Source organism: Arachis hypogaea, chromosome 5 (genome assembly GCF_003086295.3).
Source record: "Arachis hypogaea cultivar Tifrunner chromosome 5, arahy.Tifrunner.gnm2.J5K5, whole genome shotgun sequence".
In the NCBI taxonomy this organism is placed as follows: Eukaryota; Viridiplantae; Streptophyta; class Magnoliopsida; order Fabales; family Fabaceae; genus Arachis; species Arachis hypogaea.
The window spans coordinates 97744360-97767350 of NC_092040.1; the positions used below are offsets into that span (position 1 = coordinate 97744360).

Genomic DNA, 22991 nt, shown 5'->3' on the forward strand with positions numbered 1-22991 from the left:
GTTGACAAGAACAAAGATGATTCAAAATGCTCAGCAGCAATAAAAACTTTACACAAACATCATTCATTGGCACATGGATTCATCAATAAGGGAGCTAAGATATAACTAAAGTTTTAGCAAATATTCATATACAGGATATTAAAAAAGAGAGAAAAAGGTAAAAACAAAAGAAAAGAAAGAAGACAAGAAAACAGCTTATCATATATTTTCATGGATTGCTTCAGTTTAAAAATATAATACAAATTAACAAAATATAGCTAATATTGGACAACAGGTTATAATATACAAAAATAAATATCTATCCGCTCATCTTCAGTATTTCTAAATCAAGATATAAAGATCTTACAATAAAAAGCACCCATCCAACCCTTTAAAATCTAAATAACAGAAAACCCAGTATTATGATTATTCTAAATAACAGAAGCATATGATGAAACTCTGAATGATGAAAAGAGAAAATTAAAAGAAATAAGTTTACAACTTCAATTGAGTTGAAAAGGGACATAGTAAAAGATGGGTGCACAAGCCAAACCTTAAACCTCTATCCTTACGCGAAGAAGAGTGTGGTGCAGCAGAACAAATTGAGAAACACGAGCACCACGAAGTTGGTGGTAGCTTAAATAAAATTCAACAAATCACACATCGAAACAAAACAATCATCATCATCAACATCCGTTAATTGTAAAATGCACAAAATTGAAAATGCCAAAGTATTAAACCTTGAAAACTAACTTGTGCCAATGAGAATTCTCTTGATAACGGTCTCAAGGAGGATCCCGGTAGAACTGAAGAGGTACCGCGTCCGACACGAATTCAAGGGAATTTTAATGAAATCGAAAAATTACGTTGAAAAAGGAAGGTACCTAGTGAGGAAGACAGTAAAGGAAGAAGCGACAGGTCCTCACGAAAAGGAAGAAGCGACAGCAAGCATAAGGTACCTGGTGAGGAAGAGGTCCTCACGAAGGGGAAGAAGCGGCAGCAAGCATCTGAAACGAGGGTTTGTTACTCAAATTTTATATGGGGCCAATTTTAAAATACCAAAGACTTGTTATTTTTTATTGTAATTTTTAATAATTTATTTATAAATTAAATATAAATCATTAGATCTATTATCAATCTAATCTAACGCTTCAAATTATATGGTGCATCAGATAAGCTCAAAAGACTTGAGCTGATTTTAGACAGACCCCATTCTAAAGCATATAAAGCACTTATAGTTTCCCTTCAGCCCTTCTGGCCTTGTTCTGCTTCTGGTATGTGCTTGCCATCACAGCGTGCTACCTGTCGCTGCTCTCCTTGATTCTGTAAAGGCATGGTTTTCTACCTTTTACATGCCATTTTCTTATGTTAATTACTTAATTTCTAAAGGTTGGTTCATGTTAAACTGATTCATGACACCCCTACAAATCTTTTTTTCTATTTTTTTCTGATGTTTTGTTCGTCCTCAGTTCTTTGGATTTTTTTCCCGCAATTTACATAAACTTTTTTCTGAAATTGTTGTCTGATTGTGTTATTGCTTTTGGTATTATGTTACTATAATACTCTGATTGTGTTGTACTTGTTATTTTGTTTAAATGAGACTTACTGAGGTATAAAGAGACTTTCATGCTTTAGGTGGCACTACACAATTTATTTTGTTTTTGTTTTTCTAACTAAAAGTGATAGATCAGTCTTAGCATGAATTAGATTAAGGTATTGACCGCGAAAAAGGGAGAAGTTGCTGTTCTTCATTTGCAGAGCAATAATTTACTTTTGGTTGGATTTTAACATAGTTTTGATCGAAGATTAGTTGAATTTAGATTAGTCTATTTTGTTTTGGTAGATGAATGTGCAAATCTATATTGGTGTGCTTGTATAGATACTTATTGTGTTACATTTGGGCAAATTGGACTCACTTCCTTCAATGTTTACATGGTGCTTAGTCTCATTTCTTATAGTATACAGAGGTATCCAATGTAATAATATTACTTAAATCTCAAGGATATCATGGGGTACCTTTCGAATTGAAATGGTGTTGATTTAACCAATTGTAAAGGACAAGAAATTTGTGTTATCCTATCTCGAGGTTTGGTTATTGAGGATGAAATTAACATTATAAGTTATAGTTCTATAAGCTAATGGATGTTGTAATGTTGTTTCTTGTTTGCAGAGCAAGTGAATAGTAGCTATTTCTTTTGGTGGTTTCATTCTTTGGAGCCATGATATTGAAGAAGCCTAGTGGATTTTTGTAGGGTCTATTCTAAATTTGTTTCTCTCTGTTTTGTTAAAAAAATATACTGAATCAGGAATGTCCTTCAGCCATGAAATCTGACCCTGGGATGCCATCTACACACGCACAATCCATATTCTTTGTTGTCTCCTTTAGACGAGTATGAATATAGGGTTATTTACTTTGCTTTGAATATTTTGTATTATTAGTGGATTACAATTTATACGAATATAAGTCTGAGTTTAGTTATTTATCTTGTCTTAAGTCTTTATGTTAGAGGATTATTTATTATTTTGATAAGTTTGTAAATTTATTATCTAATATTTAGTATAAATTTTATTTTTATATTTAAAAATTTATTTGTCTTGTTATGTAATATTTTGTATAAATTTTATTCTATATTTAAAATTTTTTTGCATAATTGTCTACTATTTTTTAAATAGAAAAATAATTTAAAAAATATGACTATTAAAATCGACGGTAGCGTTGTCGCTTTTTAAATTTAAAATAGACAAAAGAAAATAAAATATAGACAACAAACTTGTCAATATCTTAATAATTAAATCGACCGCTGTACTGTCAATTTTAATAAATCAAATATCGACAGAAAAGTTGTCGATTTTATATAATAATATTAACGGCAAACCTGTCGATTTTATTAAGCAGGAAAAATTCTTAAACTCATATTATAGTCAGGAAGATTGTCGATTTTATTGAATTATTATCGAAGCCATCAATTTTATTAGAATTTTGAAAAATTGACAAGCTTAATAGTGACCACTTTCGCCGTTCGATTTTGCGGCCAATTTTTAATATTATCAACGGCCTAGCCATCGATTTAGCTGTCAATTTTAACGGTGTTTCTTTTAGTGTCTGCTCTCAACGCCGTTGCTACACCTTCTTCTCTTATGCGTCACAGCGCTCATGTTCTCCCTGCAAGTGGCGTTGCCGCTGCGTGCCTTCTTCTCCCCTCCGTGACGTCGCACCATCGCCGAGCCAAAGGCCTTGTTCTGTCGCTGCTCCAATGCTGCACTTTTGTCCTTGCTTCCACGCCGCTATGCATCGTGTCTTTGCCACTTCGATCGCATGCCACTTTACTTCGTTCAATCAAATGGTATGATCCAAATAAATATCCACATCTTAGTGAAAAGAAACATCTACATACATAGTAAAATAAATATTCTGCGGAGCATGTGTATTCGTAATCAAACAAATCAAGTAAAATATCAATGATATACCCAAATAAACATCCATTTTAGAATGAAAAGAAACATCCACATATATAGTAAAATAAACATCTAACTTAGTTGATAAAAAATAAGTAACGAGACAGCAACTGTGGAAATATTAAAAGGGTAGTGCTAGGGAGCCAATGGCCTAAGTGTACAATGTGTACAACGGGCTAAATCTTTGTTCATGAATAAAATGAACATCACCCATACTATCTAGAATAACCATTCGGATACCAGGATAAATAAACATCTCAGTCATAAAACCAATCACCTAAAAACTTGAGCTAATTTTGGGGTTTACCAAGGATCGAACTCTTGACCTTTCGAATCTAGAATTCTAATATCATATCATGAAACCACTCATCCCAAAAGCGTAACCTAATAGGACAATATAACATTAATGATTATATCTCTAATACTTTCTAAACCTCCATTGTACGCATTGTACGTCTTAAACCATTGGCTCCCTATACTTTCCCATATTAAAATCACGATAAAACGGCGACGGTGGCACAAGAATATTACGAGAGAGTGGTAATGATTAAAAAAAATTATAATTATAATTAAATCTAATTACTTCAAAATTTAATTTTTAAAATTAAAATTAACTTTTTTTTAACCTATTATTTAAGTTATTAAAAAAATCGTTATTCCTCTATATATTTTTTTAAAAAAATATAAAAAGCCGGACACACATAAGCCACTGTCCCTAACATAGTATAGTACCATTGTTCTTTTAATGGACTCAATTAATTAATTCAAATTTTTACGAGATTTTTTTATTAATATAAACACTTTCTAAGATAACTGTGGATGGCTTTAAAATTTTCTTTTTTCATAAACTAAAATTAAAATAAAACAAAATTGAGGTAAGTGAATAAGTGATGATGATGGTGACTGCCTGACTTGTGAGAGCGCATCTGAGTTTTTTTTAAAAATATTTGTGTTTTTTTAAAAAATATTTTTAATATTTTTATTTGTATTAAAATTATTTATAAATGTTAATTCTATATAAAATATTAAGAATAAAATTAAAAATTTTTAAAAATAGTTTGATATAAATAAAAAATATTAACAAAATTAAATGAAATTAAATATTGAAGTATTGTTTAAAAAAAATTGTAAACATAGAGCGTATTCAATAAAATATTTTTAGAGTACGTATCATTTTTAATATTTTCAAAAAATAAATTATTTAAAATTAAAATATACATTAAAATTAATTGATAAAATAAAATAAATATTATTTTAGAGATACAATATTATTTTAATAAAAAATTAATAAAAATTGACGCTTATAATTATATTAATAAAATAATTAAAAATAATATAAAATTTTACCTAAATTAAAGTTAAATATTGAAAGGATAAATTTTATTTTTAATTTTAAATTACTATTTATAACGTATAATTTCACAAATATTTATATGTGATTTTGTAGGACAAAATAAAATTGAAATTAAATCAAATTATAGAGATATTTTTAAAAATAACAAATATATTTTATCTACTTAAAAATAACACTAGTCAATTTGGCACTTGTTCATACAAGAAAGTAATTGTTGCTATTGGATTAACGATAAAAAATTGATACATATATCATGCTAAAAATTGTTGTTTTGTGGTATTACTATAATCTAGGTGCTAATAAAAAAGTTGCGACTGTAAATGTGCCACGTTATAGTTATAATAATAATAATAATAATAATAATCCTGCTTTTTAATATTTTCTATTAGTCAATTTTGTTTATACTAGTTGGTTGTGTGGAGTACTTGATCGCTGGTTTTTTTTGGTGACTACTTGGTTGCTGGGTTTGATATTTAATATCAATTTTTTAAAATTAATTGTTATTTTATTTTTTTAGAAAAAATTATTAAAAAATTATTAAAATTTATTATTTTTTATTATTAATTAGTTATTAATATTTAAAAATATAAACTAAGTTTTGTTATTGAATTATTAAATTAAAAAATTAAATTAATATTTAAAAATAATAATAAAAAATAATAAGATCCGGGTATTACCTGATTTTACTTCTTGAATTTCATATTTTATTTATTTAATTTTTGAAAATTTGAGGTCTTACATCTTGTCCTACTTATAAAAATTTTCGTCCTCAAAAATTGATATAAAATAAAAAAGATTTGTATCAACTTCACTTTCAAAACATCAAAGGAAAGAAACAGAAAGATTTGGCACGTTCAGTTTATGATAACCTATTAGATGTTTCTATGTACATAAAGCATTAATATTAAGTTTGCCATACTTAACACCATGAGATATGCAATGATAAGTTAATAGTGTTAATTAACAGACAGTCATGCATATAAAATCTAAATTCTTGTTATCAGAATAAATTACTAAGTATGACAGATACTTAGAGTATGCAATGAAACATAGTCATTCCATTTTTAATGCTTTAACAGAAACGAACTGCTCTAATACTATAATGTAACACTCTAACTTTTAGCACCTCATGATTACATTAAAAAGTCTGAGTATTACCTTATTTTACTCCTTGAATTTTATAATTTATTTATTTATTTTTCAAAAATTTAAAATTTTATAATAACTGTCTAATATTTTTCTTCTTAGAAAGAGAGGAGATCAGAATGGAAGAAAATGAGTTAAATTTTAATCAGTTATAAAAAAAACTGTATATTTAAATGAAAAAGTAAAAAGAAAGAAAAAGAAGTTGATATTAAGTGACATTTTTATTCTGTTACAAAAAAAGTAGATTTTATGTATAATAATCTTATATTTAATTTTAAATTAAATTTCTATTAAATCAAATAGTATTTTTACTCAAAATATATAAATGTATTATGACTAATTTTTAATTTTTATATGTTCAATTAATTCACTCACAAAGAAACTAAAATACACCAAAAAATGCAAATATAAATAAATGGATCAAATAAACAATGTTAAACAAATATTATATAGCAATATTTTCACTAAAATTGAATAAGCCTAATTTAACTTTAAAAATTAGCTAGCTCAAAAAATAAAAAATATGAGTCTCCCACTTATAAATATCCTGAAGATTATATTCTTGATCATCTTAAAAAATATATAATTTGTAATATTATTCACTTTTTTTGTGAAAGTGAAAGCTGAAAAAAATTGCGAAATTCGAATGATAGAAAAAAAAATAAAAAGAGAATTAGAAAGAAAGTTCTAAAATCTATTTGGTAGAGAGAGAAAATAATTTGGATAAAATGCCAAGCTAACAAAATTAGTTAGCTAACAGAATTAGTACGACCTTACTAATTTATATATATACCAACTTATATGATAAATATTTTAGGTTAATTGAATATATTAACTAGTAACTAATTATTAATCATAAATGCTAACTAAGCTATGTATATCAATCTATTTCAGGTAACATTTTTAAAGCTTTGAAGTTACAACTAATTTAATTAAATATATAATTTATTAATTATTTTTGTTTTGATGTACGCTAACTTACCAATAAATTATAAGTAAAATAGTATAATTTTTTTATATTCAACTAAGAGGTTGTGAATTTAAATTTCTCTATCTTTAATAAAAAAAATGTACGTTACCTAGAGAAGTGACTAATAAAATTTTGTGTCATCGTTCCTACCATCAATAACAAAACTCTGAGCCGAAATGAATGTAGAGAGTTTACGGGTTAATTAATTCTCTTTAATCCTTTATTTTTAAAAGCTTCTAAAAATTTATCTCCTTTAGGACTCTAAAAATGAAAAAGAATTAACAAAAATTGACCCAAACCTAACAAAATAGATCATACATTTGATATTTTTAGGTTAAAACTATTTATGTTGTGTTTTATAAATAAAAAAAATAGATTCCTAATTTTTTAATTTAAAGACACATAAATTATTAATTAATTAAAAATATAAAAATATTACTAATTTTTTAAAATATAAGACATTTAAGTTTTTTCGTCTAAAATATATAAAAGACAAATCAATTTTTTAAAAAGATTTAGATATCTCACATTTTAAAAAATAAAAAATATTTTTATAGTTTGAATTAGTAAAAAATTTATTTATTTTTGAAATAAAAAATTAGAGATCTATTTGTTGTTTATTCTAATATATTATATATTGTACAATATTTTCATTGAACGATAAAGCAAATAAATCTCAATGAAAATATAAATAAATATATATTGTTATGTTTTTATGTTAAATTTGAATTTTTTAAATTTTAAATTTTATTTTAAAAAATAAAATATAATCTTTCAATTTATTTTATAGGTAGAATAAAAAAATAAAAAAATTATTAAAAATTAAAAAATTATATTTTATTCTCTAAAATAAAAATTTAAAATTTAAAAGGTTGAAATGATTTATTTTATATTTTTTACAAGAGTTAAATAAATACATATAAAATACTGTTGATCAACTGTGGATAAAACACGTGGTGGAGCCAAAAGAGTAATGGAGGTGATGGGTGCAACGCCCACCACAATAGTGTGTGACAGAGAAGCACCATATCGTCGCTCATCACTCATGTGAGGCGGTAAAAACTAAAAACTAAATTAAAAACCATTCACTGGTACGCAGCCACGTGTCCCCTCGATCGTGGTGGCCCCCACGTGCGTTGCACGAGCCGATGAGGGGTCCCCTATTCTAAAAAAAGCGAAAAGACCCAAGGGTTTTGTCCCATCTCATGCAGGTGGGACCCACCATTCCTCTTTCAATATATTTCTTGCCCTTTTTCTTCTATTATTGGAAACTCATAGTGGGTCCCACTATCACCACCAAGATGCCCTTGCATCGTGACGCGTGTCCCAGTTCCCCAGCTGGCTTGTCATGGGTCGGGTCCCACGTGATCAATTCCGAGCGTTCATACCTCATAATCGTTGACCCGATCCGGTTCTCCCTCAAGGCGTGGGCCTCTTTTATTGGTTATTCGCTAATCTCTTTATTATCATGATTTTCATTCTTATTCAATACCAAACCAATGGGAGAATAGCTCATTTCATAAGTCATAAGCAGTGTAATCATGATCAAGTATTTTTGCATTTTGTGATATAGTTATGAATTACTAAAGAAAGTAATAAATCGGATATTATTTTTCACAAAAAAAGTATAGATAACGAATATTTTTTTCGATCAACATTTTAATAAATTGATCAACTTTATAATAAAAAGAAACATTAAAAATCATTAAAAAATATTTAAAATATAACAGAAAGAAACATAAAAAAAAAACTAACAAAAAAAAATCTAAAATCATTAGAAAAAAAAATCTTAATTTGCGAGAAATTGTGGATAAAAATGAGAACAGCGTATTCGATGGCGAGAGATGTTTCATCTCATGCAAACAAGGAATGGAAGAAATGTAGCAAACGGTGATAGCTAAAGACCGATTGTACCGTGGTGGCGGAGACAACTGTGCGAAGAAATGTTATCGTTGGAAAAAAAAAACTGTAAGAGAGAAAAGGAAAAGAGGAGGATTTAAGCTTTTTTTTTTAATTTAATTTTGAAAGAAAAAGGAAAGTAAATTTTAGGATAATAGTTAGTTGCATAATTGTTTTTAACTTTTTTTTTTTTTTTGATAAGATTGTTTTTGACTTTTTATAATAGTGAAACTTATAACATCAACCAATATGTCATTATTTTATTAGCGAAACGATAGTATTTTAGCATGAAGTAATATTACTCTACTTCGCTGATAATTCATCGTCAAAAGCATATAAAATCCAAATCCAATAATGCAATTATTATGGAAATATAATTTGGCTTGTATTTTGAGTATATTTTTTATTTTATAATTTTATAAAGAAAAGATAAAAAATAAGCTATAACAAGTCTGGATATAAGTTTAAAAGAAATAATATATATGTGTTTAACATTTTCAAAATGAAGTTCAAAAAGCTAACGTAAAGCTTCACGCTCAAGCTACACTGTAGTATACTTTTTCGATTCATCACCAAACAAAAATATAACCATCTTGAATATAAAATTGCCGACTACTATATATAAAGATACATCAAGATTACAATAAATAGAGTTATTCGTACATGCATAAAGAATTAACAATTTCTCCAACATAATGGGTGATTAAAAAGTAGTATATTCTCTTGAGCCAATAGCAGTATTGTGCCTTATTATTATATTTGGTTTTTTGGAGTTAGTGTTGTTTTCTTTGCTGTTTTCTCATAATTTATGTAGTAGGTAGTTTTTATTGGTTATAAAGCCTAGCTAGCTAGAAGCAAAGAATAATAATAGACCTGCGTTTTCAATCTTTCTTGTTTCCCGGGAGATGTAAAAAACTAAAATTATGGATTTTTTTAAATATTTTTAAAATACCGATGTTCTAATAATTTTAATTAATATATATCATATATATTTTTTATAATTGAGATTACTTAAAATTATTAGAATATCTAGGAACATTTAAAATAAAAGTATGTATATACAAAGTGTGGGAAAATAATGAGGATTGGGAAGGAGCGCATGAAGAACGGGAACCTAGTGATGAAGCAAGGTCATGAATTTCTGGTGGCAGAGAAGGGGACAAGGAAAGGTGGGCACATATTATATATTAGACATAGGACATAGCCATATCACATAGCAACAAATTAAAAGGATAACAATCATAACATAGAGGTCCATCCTATACACTATTTATTATTATATTGTTATTAATTTTTTATATGATTTTTTTCAAAAAAAATTAAATAATCATACTTCTACTCATTTTTTAACAGTATAATTTTGAGTATTTGAGAATATAATATACACTAATATTTACCAAAATAATAAGAATATCATCATAGCTATAGTTTGAACTACAATACTTAAATTTTTATTCTATGACTTCAAGTTTCATCGGATATTAATAAATAATGATAAAAAAAAGATTTTATCTAATATTTACGCTTGATAAACTTATCACTAATAAAAAAATTTTAAATATTTTCATTTAATAATTACAAAATAAATATATTAAAATTTTAAATTTTTTATTCTTTTAATAAAAAGATTTTAATTTATAAACTTAACATATACTTTTAGAATACAAGATATATAAATTTATTAAAAAAATCATACTTTTAAATGATTAAAGAATTAATTATAAAAAAAGTTTAGAGAATGAATATTTTTATTAAAACTTAATCCATATTTAATCAATAAAAAAATAATTTTATACTATTAAATATAATTTTATATTATTAAAATATTAATAATAATAATTAATTAGAAAATTTATTAGCCTCTTAATTTTTTTATTATATATGATGACATTTATAAAGGTGAAGAATTGAGTCAAAGTACCCTTTCAAATTATACAAAAGTCATAGCTAGCAACTCATGTGGGTTCATGCAGGAACCTGAAATGAATCTCATCTTTGTTTTCGCTGCTAAAATGATCATCATTTAATGTTTTCAGTACGTTTACGTAATTATGTGTTGAATATTGCTTCTATACTAATATATTTATGTTTTCATTTGCATTTTTCTTTGGCTGTTTAATCATACTTTTTTTTTTATGAAATTCAAGTTAAGTTACATTGATTCTAATTCTATTAGATGTAATCATTTATGTTATCTCTTTTTATTAGTTTAAATTAAAAAAAATTGATATAATATCAAAATTTTATACTCAAAAATTTAGAGTTTGATTTTTGATAAATTTAAAAAAATATATAAGATAAATAATAAAAAAAATCTAAAATATCAAATAAATTTAAAAGAGACTTTTATTTTAGAAGAGTTGTTAAAAATATAATCATTTATGTTGTCTCTTTTTATTAACTTAAATTTTTGGAAAAAATCGTAACACTCGTATTTTTTATTATTTATTTTTACCTTTGCCCCTTTCTCAAAAAAATTAATTTGATTTCTAGAGGATGTTTAATTATTAAGGGATTCATGCATGTACAATATAAATTAAAAAAAAAAACGAGTTCTATTCATAATTTTTCTATTTTATACATCAAATTGTTCATAAAAGTTTCCACTCTGTTTTTCCTCCCAACCAGACATACACTAACATAACTTAAAAAGATAAAATAATAATAATAATAATAAAAAAAGATATAGAGTACAATGCTAACAATGAGACACTAATCCTTAATTTAATGAAACTTGGTTGTCTGTTAGCAACCACGTCTATATACTATGGCTTTTCTACTTCCTGGTCTTGCTCTCTTAATTTGGATCGAATTTGACCAGGACTATAGCTTATTAATAAAAAAATATTCACAAAAACAAAATTTAATATTTGAAAGCCAATAACATATATCATTATCAGTTGATTCATACTTATAATTTCAAAGATGAAATTGAACCCTTAATCAAGAATTTCAGCAGTCATCCACACATTCAACTAATTGAACCGATAAAAACAAATCATGCATATTCTGATGAAATGATGTTGTACCAAGTCCCAAGTAACTAAATGAAGAGAGATAATCCTAAACACTTCCCATTCATTTGGTATTCAACAAGAGTTTAGGGTTTATTAGCTAATTAAGAATTGGAGACAGCCTCAGGAATCAGAATTCATTTGGAAAAGCCAATAATCATCATATACCCTCATCATATATAACTGTAATCTGAACTATGTAATTCCTATGGATCTATTTATATATTAACAAACTTAGATTTTTTTTAAAAAGTCTCAAATTTAAACCTATTTTGTAATAGGTCAGATAAATCAAACTAAACAGAGACCAAATGTAAGTTCCTTACACATTGTTTAACCTATTTTTTCTCTACTTGTATGAAAAAGATGTGTTAAATACTTAAAATAAAAGATCATTTATATCCCATGTAATTCTAAAAGAAATAATTTTATAATAATAATTACATTTAATTTTTTAGTCAATCATAAATATATAATTTTACTGATAAATACTTATATATAATTATTTTTATGTAAAGTAAATAGACAAAAATTAATAAATAATAAATTAGTCAAATATATCAAATTATTTAATAATTATTAATTAACAATTTTATATAAAGATATTTGCAAGTGAGTTTTCATTAATTTTACTTTTTGCCTGAAAATTAATAGAGCCGAATATTCTTCTAAAGAAGGAATCTTCTGCTGTCGCAAAATAATGGTTTTAATTAGCTGCTCTTCAATGGCACATTCTTGAAAGTTGAAACTATATTAGTTTTTAGTTTTTAACTTTTTTTTTTCATGAATAAGATAATAAATTCACCTCTAACTAATAATAATAATAATAATAATGGTGCAGTGCAAGATCCAACCCAAATAATTATGATGCAAGTATTCATATGTAGATATCAGCATTATCAGAATGAAGATGAAGTTTTTCCAACGCAATGATTGAATTCTAATTTGCCTTTTTCCTACCTTTTTAAGTTTTTCGTTTTCTTTTTCTTTTTGTTATTAGATTTTTTTTGCTTTTTAATATCATTTCCATTGTGAAAAATGTATTTGAATATTATTATTGTACCTTAATTATATGGTATTTGAAAAATGATCTTTTAAATTTTTTTCTCAATTGATATTATTAAATATAATTTTCATAATATAATCTTTAAAAAAACATATGTAAAAAGATTATAATAAAAAATAAACTTGATAATATTAATTGAAAAAAATAAAAATATTCATTTTTATAATATTTTTGCTCTCCTTTAACTAAGCGTGTTTAAATTTATTTGTTGGTGTATTTTTAATTTTTTTTTAATAGAAAAGATTAACGTGGACATTTTATAATTACTATCGACAATATCTTTTCTACTAAAATAATTATAAGAAAATAAGTAGATCATCTAATTTATCCCAAAAATTAGTTTAAGAAATAATCGTTGCCGGTACCTTAATTATTCTTAATTCCTTATAAAGGTTATCATATTTTTATTTAGGAAAATGTGAGCCTTGAAAATTTTCTCATTTTAGGACTTGACAAAGACTTAAAATATGAAAATTTAAGGATGACCTTAGGTGGTGTGAAAGTGACTCAATAATAACAACTTTTAATCAAATTCTGATGTCATATAAAAAAAATAAATAAGCTTAATTTATCCTACAAATAGCTTAAAAAATAAGAATTACTTCACATTTATAAAGGCTCTCAAATTTTGAATTTTAGGCCATGTGAGACTTGATAATAATGTTAGCATCTGATCACAGTTTATATTTCTAAAAGTGCTCTTAATTATTTATAATTTATCTTTTAATTTTTAAACTAAAGGCACCAATATTAGTTATACAAAGCCAATTGCAGACTAATTGCATTATTATTATTATTTGAATAAAATAATTTCTAAATAGAAATATATCGATATTGGCATTATCATTTATATTAAATCTCTAATAGATTTATTAAAAATAAATATATACAAAAAGTATATATATATATATATATATATATATATATATATATATATATATTATGTGAATCTTTTTATTTGTTTAAATTTAAAAAAAAATAATTTTATAATATAATGTTAGAGTATATATATATATGGACAGACAATTTGTTCGTATTTGTCTATTTCTATTAAAAGTTTAGAAACGGTATAATTTAAAATAATAATTTGCATAAATTATTAAAAAAAAGTTTTTTTGTTGACTAAAAAAAATAAAACTCTCCTTTCAACCAAAATATTTAATTAAGTTTAACTAAATTGTTATAACAACTTTTCAAATTGTGCACACTTCCTTCTTCTTCTTTTTCTTTGTTTTCTTCTTCTTTTTTTTCAATGTTGCATTTTCTTCTTTTTCATTATTTTCATCACTAATAATACCAATATTTTGCAAACATCGATCTTTATTAGTTTTGATTTTTTCTGATGCCATCATTAAATAATTTCAGCTCATTTCTTAATTTATTTTGATTTATTTGTATATTAATTGAGATTCACTTGATACTGCTGATAAATATTGATTAAATTTTTTATTCCTTAAGTAATTTCGGTTCATTTCATAATTTAATTGAGGTTGATTTGGATTTAGAAATGAATTCGATGTGTTTTTATTAATGATTGAGTCTTTTTTATTGTTTGTTTAAATTTGAACTAATTTTGATTCATTTATATGCTAATTGAGGTTCAATTGATGCAGTTGATAAGTATTGACCAAATTTTTTATTTTTTAAATAATTTCGATTCATTTTTCAGTTTAATTGAGATTTATTTGGATCTAGAAATATGACATGTTTTTGTTAATGATTAAGTTTTTTTTGGACTGCTTGTTCAAATTTGAATATATTGAATTAAATAGAATAGAATCTAACGCAATTGAATAAAGTAATAGTGAATAATTTTATTTTTCTTTACTAAAAAAATTGGTCAATACTTATTAGTAGCATCAAATGAACCTCAATTAACACAAACACATCGAATTCATTTCTGGATCCAAATGAACCTCAAATAAACTAAGAAATGAACTGAAATTACTTTGAATAAAAAATTTGGTCAATACTTATCAACAGCATCAAATGAATCTCAAATAACACATAAATGAACCGAAATTAGTTTAATTTTGAACAAGCAGACAAAAAGGCTTAATCATTAATAAAAACACATACCATTTATTTCTGGATTCAAATAAACTTCAATTAAACTAAGAAATTATCTAAAATTACTTGAGGAATAAAAAATTTGATCAATATTTATCAGCATCAGTGAACCTCAATTAATTCACAAATGAACCGAAATAAATTAAAAAATAAATTGAAATTATTTAATGATGACACCAGAGAAAATCAGAACCAATAAAGATGTTAGGAAAATGTTAGTGTGTATACGTTGGTGTGATGACAGTGGTTTCTGTCGAGTTTTGGCCTTGATTGAATTTGATTGTCAAAAATACTTGGATGTATAATTGAACGATTAAAAAAAGAATCTCGCTATGGAGCTAATGGAGTATTTGTACAATGTGTATAATGGACTATTTATTTGGTCTAATATGAGTTAAAAAATAAATATCTAGAATAAAATACTACTAATTTGAATAATTTCTTAAACACAATACACCCATACTATTCAAAATAACCATCCGAATACTTGAAATAATAAATATCTGATATCCTACTTAATCGAACATTCCTAAACCACCATTATATACATTATACACATACTCCATTAGATTCCTATACTTCTTCTTAAAAAAAATCTATATATTAAAGAGAGAGAGACAGATAGATATTTTCAGAACATGAATTTAAATTAAGAACTTGGTTAATAGACAATTGTTTATCTAGTACTACTTATAATAAAAGAATACATAGACAGCGATATGCTGCTTAATCGATATGATAAACAAAAAATATTTACCCAACAACAAAATAACCATAAAACAAATATTAAAAATAAATTAATATAACTAATTTTGATATATAAATTAAATAATATTAAAATAATTTTTGCTTATTTCTTCGTTCAAATTCCATATGTTTTATTTGAAATTGTCGTATATACGATCCCTGAGATAGGGTACCAAAACAGTTCCCAACCTACAGCAATCATGCCTTCAAATAATTTAAAAAAGAAATTCAACAACTGGGAACTAAACAATTAAAAGTAATGAAATTAAAGGTATAGCTACTTGAATTTGCTAGCTAGTGTTTAATTTCTCCTATATGTTATGGACGCCTGCTTCCATATATATGCATCCTGGCCTTTTAAAATTCGAAATGCGTGCCCTTATCAATGTAATAGATCCAATTGCGGTAATCTTTTCAGCAAGTTAATGATGATTTTAATTTTCTTTCTTTTTTTTTTCCTTAGCGAAGAAAGTCTAAATTTTTACTTTTACTTTACATCTTAATATATTATAATCTTTGCATGTTTTTCAGATATGCATGCGTGTCCACTAACACATTCTCCTTCTTGTTATTATTTTTAGCATATTTTACGAAAAGATATACTAATGACAAAACCCAAACTCAAATATCTAACGATAATTTGTTGAAGATATGATCTTCATGTCCTTTTCTTTTTCTTTTAGCATAATAATTAGGGAGACAAAACCGAAAATAAGAACCACATGAAGTATGAACAAAGAAAAGAAAGAGAAAAAAAAAAGGTAAATGTTAAAATATATATATATATAAATATATCCCTAGAATTTACTAATTACTATAGATAGAATATATAATGCATGATATTGTAAAAATCTAACAAAAATAGATACAATCTTAGAATCCACCTTCTAATAGTGAAAACGGATAAGGTGGCCGTGGACTATTCTCCGCCGCCATTTCACTAAAAAAGTTCACGTGACCTTTACCTCCACCAGTGCCATTACCCTGCGGCGGCGCCGTCGGAGGAACCACCGTCAACGGCTTTGGTGTGGCGGCGGAACTATAATTATAATTGTTATTATAACTTCTATATCCATTATGCCCCTGCTGTTGGTAGTGATGACCAATCCTCGGCCGCGGCTGCCCCAACCACCCCATGGCCACCGGCGCCGCCTCCTGCGGCGGAGACGGCGACGCCACGTGGCAAAAATTATCAATTTCGAAGCCGGTTTCCGGCGAAGAAGATATTATATTCCCGACAGTTGGTTCCTCCTCCTCGAGTTCCGTCTTGACGGCAACACCAGAAGACGAAGACGAGGAGGTCGCAGCCGTGATAAGGCGGCGCCTCTTGTCGGCGATTTGCCTGGTCTCCCTCTCAAGAAGAACCCTGGATAGAACCTCGGGATCCTCGACGACCTTGCATAGAAAAGCCATCATTTGCTGTGGTCTCTTCTCGGTTGTCTCCAACCTCTTGTTCATCCCTTGAAGCTCTTGTTCCAAAGCCTTCTGCTCCTCCTTCAGCCTCGCTATCTCCACCATCATGGCTTCATCGTCGAGCTCCTCCGCCGCTAAAATCTGCTGCTTGCCACCGTGGTGGTGGTTGTTGAAATGCAAAGAATTATAGCTCCTCGTGCCGTGCTTCCTCCTAACTATATTCTTCAGCAAGTGCTTCTGCCCTCTCAGAAACCACTCGTTTGCAAACTCCCACTTATCTGGATCCACCTTTCTGAAACCCTATAAAGAAAAAAGAAAAACATGATCAAATATCAATACCCGGTTGTCGAGAAAATAAGATAAACCGAGTTTTGGGAAGTGGGTATAGATTGGATTGAATTGAAAGAATTAGATAGATGGTGGCACTAACATAGGTGTTGAGTTGGCGAACAAAGCTGGAGAAGTTGTTGTGCTTGAAGAAGGCAGGGAGTAGAGACTGAGAGAAGTCGAGAGGGTCGACGACGATGAAGCTGTTGTTCGCTGGGCCCCATGCTATAAGGTAATCGGTGCTCGGATCGTTGACCATGTGATATGTCTTTATAACGAACGGTGCGATCACGTTGTTCTGCTCCATCCCATTAATCGACACCATCAATAACCACCACAAAGAGAAGAAGATGCGGAGAGAGAAGGGCGGTTATGGTTATTATTGTTATAGTGATGGTTTCTGTTCTGTTATGTGTGAACGTGAGTCTCTGTAGTGTGTTTTATTTTCTCTTCTTTGTATGAGAGTGAGTGTCAGACACAGAGAGAAATGGGTGGGTTGGGATTTAATTTTTCATTTCTTTTTTTCTTTCTTTCTTTTTTAGGAAGAGGAGGGTTAATATATAAAGAGGACGAATGCACTGTAGTGAAAGTGGGTGTATGGGACACGTGGCGAGCATCGAGGGGGCTTGTGAGATTTTTGCGTAAGGATCATGGGTGGGGTCTACGTGGGTTTCGCTTTGGTACACGTCACGCTCCGATAGTGAGATATTTATGGTTGGAAATCACGCGCGGGTGAGGAGGCGCGTGGTGATTGGGGAGTGAGGGAGAGGTGGTCCCATAGAGCCTTGGACAAATGGGAGTAAACGACAGGGTGTTTTTGGTCGAAAGCTGAGAGAGTGGTGAGGCTCCCTCCTTCCTCTTTAGCGCTGGCCTTGTCACTTTTTAGCTTCTCTGTGTCTTGTATAACCCTAGCTCCGTCTTTGCTTTCTAACCCTAAAAAATTACACAATGAATACGTGAACTTGGAAGAAAACTTCAATCGTTTGCACTGATTTTACATTTCTACGCATCTTAACCAAAAGATTAGTACCCACATCTTTTTTAATTTTTTAACGGTCAAATACATATTTGTATTGCATTCATTTGAGATTTACAATTTAAGACAATAATTCTGATATTAGTTATATATCTATAAATTAGTAATATTTTAAATTTGAATATATTTATTAAGTAATTTTTGAATTTCCTGCATTTACGTTTAAATTTTAATAATTAACAATAAGATATTTTTGTGTAGTTTGAGGTATATATAACTCATATTAGAAAGAGATACGTTGTCCTATTTTTTCATAAATAAGATATATGCCAAACTCCAAACAACATTAGAGGAGGTAGGTATTTGTTTGTAAAAATTACTCTAAAGTTCAAGTAAACAATAATTTAAGAAAGTAAGTGAAAGTGACTTAAGTGAATATTAGATTTTTAAATATTTTTTATTTTTTATTTTATTTATCTTATATAGATTATTATTTGATGGGAGGCTAACATTTCAGTCAAATATCTGGGTATTTCTTTAGGAGCGAACCCAAGGCGGGTTAATACTTGGAAGCCGATTATTGATAAAGTTGAGGAGAAGTTTAGTTTGTGGAAGGCAAAAGTGCTCAATAAAGCAGGTAAGTTAGTCCTTATTAAATCTGTATTAAATAGCTTACCGGTGTACTACTTGAGCCTGTATAAGATGCTGAGGACAATGGCAGAAAAGTTGATTTCCTTACAGAGAAAATTTTTATGGAGTAAGGAGGAAGGAAGGAATGGGCTGGCAATAGTTAAGTGAGAAGTGGTTCAAGCTCCTAAAAAGCTTGGTGGGCTGGGGGTGGGTGATGCTATGATTAGGAACACAGCTCTACTCCTTTTTAAGTGGTGGTGGCGTTTCTCAAAAGAGGAGTGTCCATTATGGAAGAAGGTTGTATGCTCTTGTCATAACTTGAACTCCAACGTGATGTTATCAGCTCAGACATTGCCTAGTAGAGGGGGTCCATGGAAGGATATCTGTCAACTCCAGTTCAAGGTTCAAAATGTCAGAGATAAGATGATTGCTGGGTTATCTATGGAGGTGGGTGATGGGAGGAAGACTCGATTTTGGAAAGATGTTTGGTTACGAAGTGGTTCGCTAAAGATGTATTTTCCGATGCTCTTCTCTGTTTCAAACCAAAGAGGATCTATTATAGGGGATTGCGGGTTTCGGGATGGGTTAGAGTGGATTTAGAACTTCCAGTGGAGGCGAGATTTATACCAATGGGAGTTGGAATTAGTGGATCAATTGCATGAGATTTTAAGGCCTGTAAAGATAGCATATGATACGCAAGACAGAGTCATATGGAAATTTGACAAGGAAGGCATTTTTTCAACTAACTCTTTTATGCAGGTGTTGCAATCAGAACGCTCCCGGTGGCTATAGCTCCACCAGAACCATATGGAAAGGTTTGGTTCTGCCACGAGCGGAGTTATTTATCTGGTTTGCTTTGACAGGAAGAGTAAATACTAAAGAAAGATTGCTTAGACTGAGAATTTTGAGCCATAGTGATAACATATGTGTTTTGTGTAAAAAAGACGTTGAACATATTTACCACTTGTTTCTTGGATGTGAGTTTACCTGACAGGTGTGGTGTGAATGGCTAACTGAATTTGGAAAGTCGTGGTCTATCCCGGGTTCACTGAAAGAACATTTTGAGAGTTGGACATGTGTCATTAACAGGAAAGAAGAGTGCAACAAGTGGCTCATATGCTTCTTTGCAGTTATTTGGAACATCTGGCTTGAGAGGAATGGGCGGATCTTTAATAACAAGGAAGCCGATGCAGACGAGGTGTTCCACAAATCTTTGAGCAGTTATAGAGAGTGGAGTAGTGCGGATCCCTTTTGTTGTTGATGGCAGTGCCCAAGATAACAATAGGGATACTGTTCAAGTTATTTTTCTTATTTTTAATGTTTGTGTCTTTTGTTCCTGTCGCTCCACTTTATTGTGTTGAGCTCGGTTGTTCAAAAGAAATTATATAATAAGTTCAGTGACCAGTTAAATAATGTACTTGCTGATCTTTGAATGATTCTTCGAGATATTAGCAAACACATGTGTGAAGACTATATTGCGATTATGTTTGGAGTCTAATGTCTGTTTTACTACTTCTCTGAATTATATGTTATAATTATCGAGTTATTATAGTTATAACTGTTAAGTTATGTGCAACTACGACGTTAGTGGTGGTTGTTTATGAGTCATAAAAATTTTAATATTCTTTTGACTTAATCTCCAAATAGTAGGTAGTAATAATTGAGTTATAGTGACAACCAACCCAAGTATGTTTACATAAATAGTATTATGTATAATATACATAAATTTAAAATATATATGTTGCCTCATAATTTGTTTCATGATGTGATTTGTAATACATATTCTTAAGTTTTAATAATTAACTATCCAATACTCTTGATGCTCTGGTATGACTTGGGGTCCTTGTGATTGATCGCATAAAACGACTTAATGTTTGGCTCCCACATGCAATCATGATTATAGATCTGAAACGGTGCTAAGATACTCAAGAAAGAAGAACATCATATAATTTAGGATTATAAAGGAGGATAAAAATCAAATTGGTATAAATATCACCTTTTTGCTAGCTTAACTAGTTGTTAGCATGTCTAGTACTATATCATGTCATTCATGGTGGTGTATGTGGGATTAACGTGGTGCATTCACTACAAGAAAACACGTTTTTGTTACATTTTTAAAGCGTGGCGAAAAGCTAAAAACAGCATAGCGATAGCTTCTCGCTACGCTTTTTGAGCTATTAGGATGCTTTTGAAAGGGTCACATTTGCAAGGGTGCCAGTTGCTCTATAGCCACGCTTTTGGTGCCCTATCGCCACACTTTTTTTTGCCACGCTTTAAAAAATCACAACGCTTTAAAAGCGTGGCCATATGTGCCAGCTATGGCTACGCTTTTAAAAGGGTGCCAATATCGAGACATATGGCTACGCTTTTAAAGCGTGCCAATAGGGGGGACATATGGCTACACTTTAAAAGTGTGCCAATAGCGTGAGATACATTTATGCTTTCAAAGTGTGACTATTGATGCCTACTATACATTATGGCCACGCTTTAAAAGCGTGCCAATAGGGGATGATACGGATACACTTTAAAAGTGTGCTAATAGAGGGAGATACGGCTACGCTTTTAAAGCGTGCCAATAAGGAGACATACGATTACGCTTGTAAAGTGTGGCTGTTGATTGCTATTGTACAATATAGCCACTCTTTTAAAGCGTGGCTATAAATTAGTTCAGTACTTATTAGCACTCTTTTAATAAATAAATCTTACAAAAATCATAGATAATTTTAAAATATAAAGGATGACTACTAATTTTAAATCAACAAATCCTTACTTCATAAACTTGTCACAAAAAAAGTGTTTGATCATATAATATACTCTAACAAAATACCAAAAATCAAAATCATGATAATTCCATTAGCAATCCCCTAATACATGAATTACAATTCCAACATGGGTTACATTATCTACTTCCTGTACACTTCATTACAAAATATGAAATTTCATGATTACTGATCATCCATTTTGAGCGAAATTATTTTCACCACTGCCCTGCATAATTTTAAATATTGTTGTGTGTTAGTGCATCTTATATCAAACCAAAAAAATGAGAAGGCATATATTACACATTAGCAATGTTAATAGATAGTATGACGACAAGTGCAATAGTAGGCACATGCAGCACATAGTTTTATGAATCAAAACACTAATATATATGACACAATCCATTCATCCACAAGCTCAAAAGAACAAAACCGCCAACATAAAACAAAGTAATAAATTCAGATTATATGTGAAAAATCTATCTTTCGGTCGAGTAGCTGTAAATCTGTCATTGGCTACTCATAAGTTATATTCATATATAATTATGGCGATTAATTATCTTCTCATTATTTAATTAGTAACAGTAATTGATCTTGCATCATATGAGAATACTCAAAACATATTCCTGCATGCTTATCAAATCTAAATTATCCACTTTCCAAAATTGAATTCAATACCATTAGATACAAAAAAAAAACACTACCTATAATTTAGAAATATTGGTTTAAGCATAGATTGTCATCAACTAAAAATTTTCCATCATGTATATTCATCCTACTTGAAGAAACAAAAAAATCAACATTGAATTAATAAATTCAGATTCCAATTCAACACCATCAGCACCATCTATAATCTTTTATCTCACTATCAAATATCCAAAATCAACAATAATAAGTCAACAATTTTAAATGGGAATATATTAAATATCCAAAACAACGAACAACCAACAGTACACAACCTGAAAATTCAACAACCAACACTAGCATATTCAACCGGCAACAGTAGCAACAAGGCAGTGACCACTTTTTTTCTTTTTGTCCGTATCTCGTTATGACAATAATATGGAAAAGATAGTTACTTACATCATCTTTGTGTTGAATGTGAGTTGATTTGGAGGAGCGAGGAGTATTTCTTGGTTTGCTACTTGAGGCATCCAAAGGAGAATTTTGGGTAGCATGCACTAA

General features: G+C 28.8%; 1 protein-coding gene across 1 annotated transcript; it reads right to left on the reverse strand.

The window, feature by feature from the left end:
- Positions 1–16467: 16467 nt before the first annotated feature.
- LOC112802151 (heat stress transcription factor C-1) lies at positions 16468–17980 on the reverse strand. The gene is made up of 2 exons (XM_025845244.3): positions 17545–17980; positions 16468–17414 (listed from the first exon to the last, which is right to left on the reverse strand). Exons 1-2 carry the CDS (start codon positions 17764–17766, stop codon positions 16575–16577), a joined length of 1062 nt encoding a protein of 353 aa, XP_025701029.1. The 5' UTR covers positions 17767–17980; the 3' UTR covers positions 16468–16574.
- Between the last annotated feature and the right edge of the window lie 5011 nt (positions 17981–22991).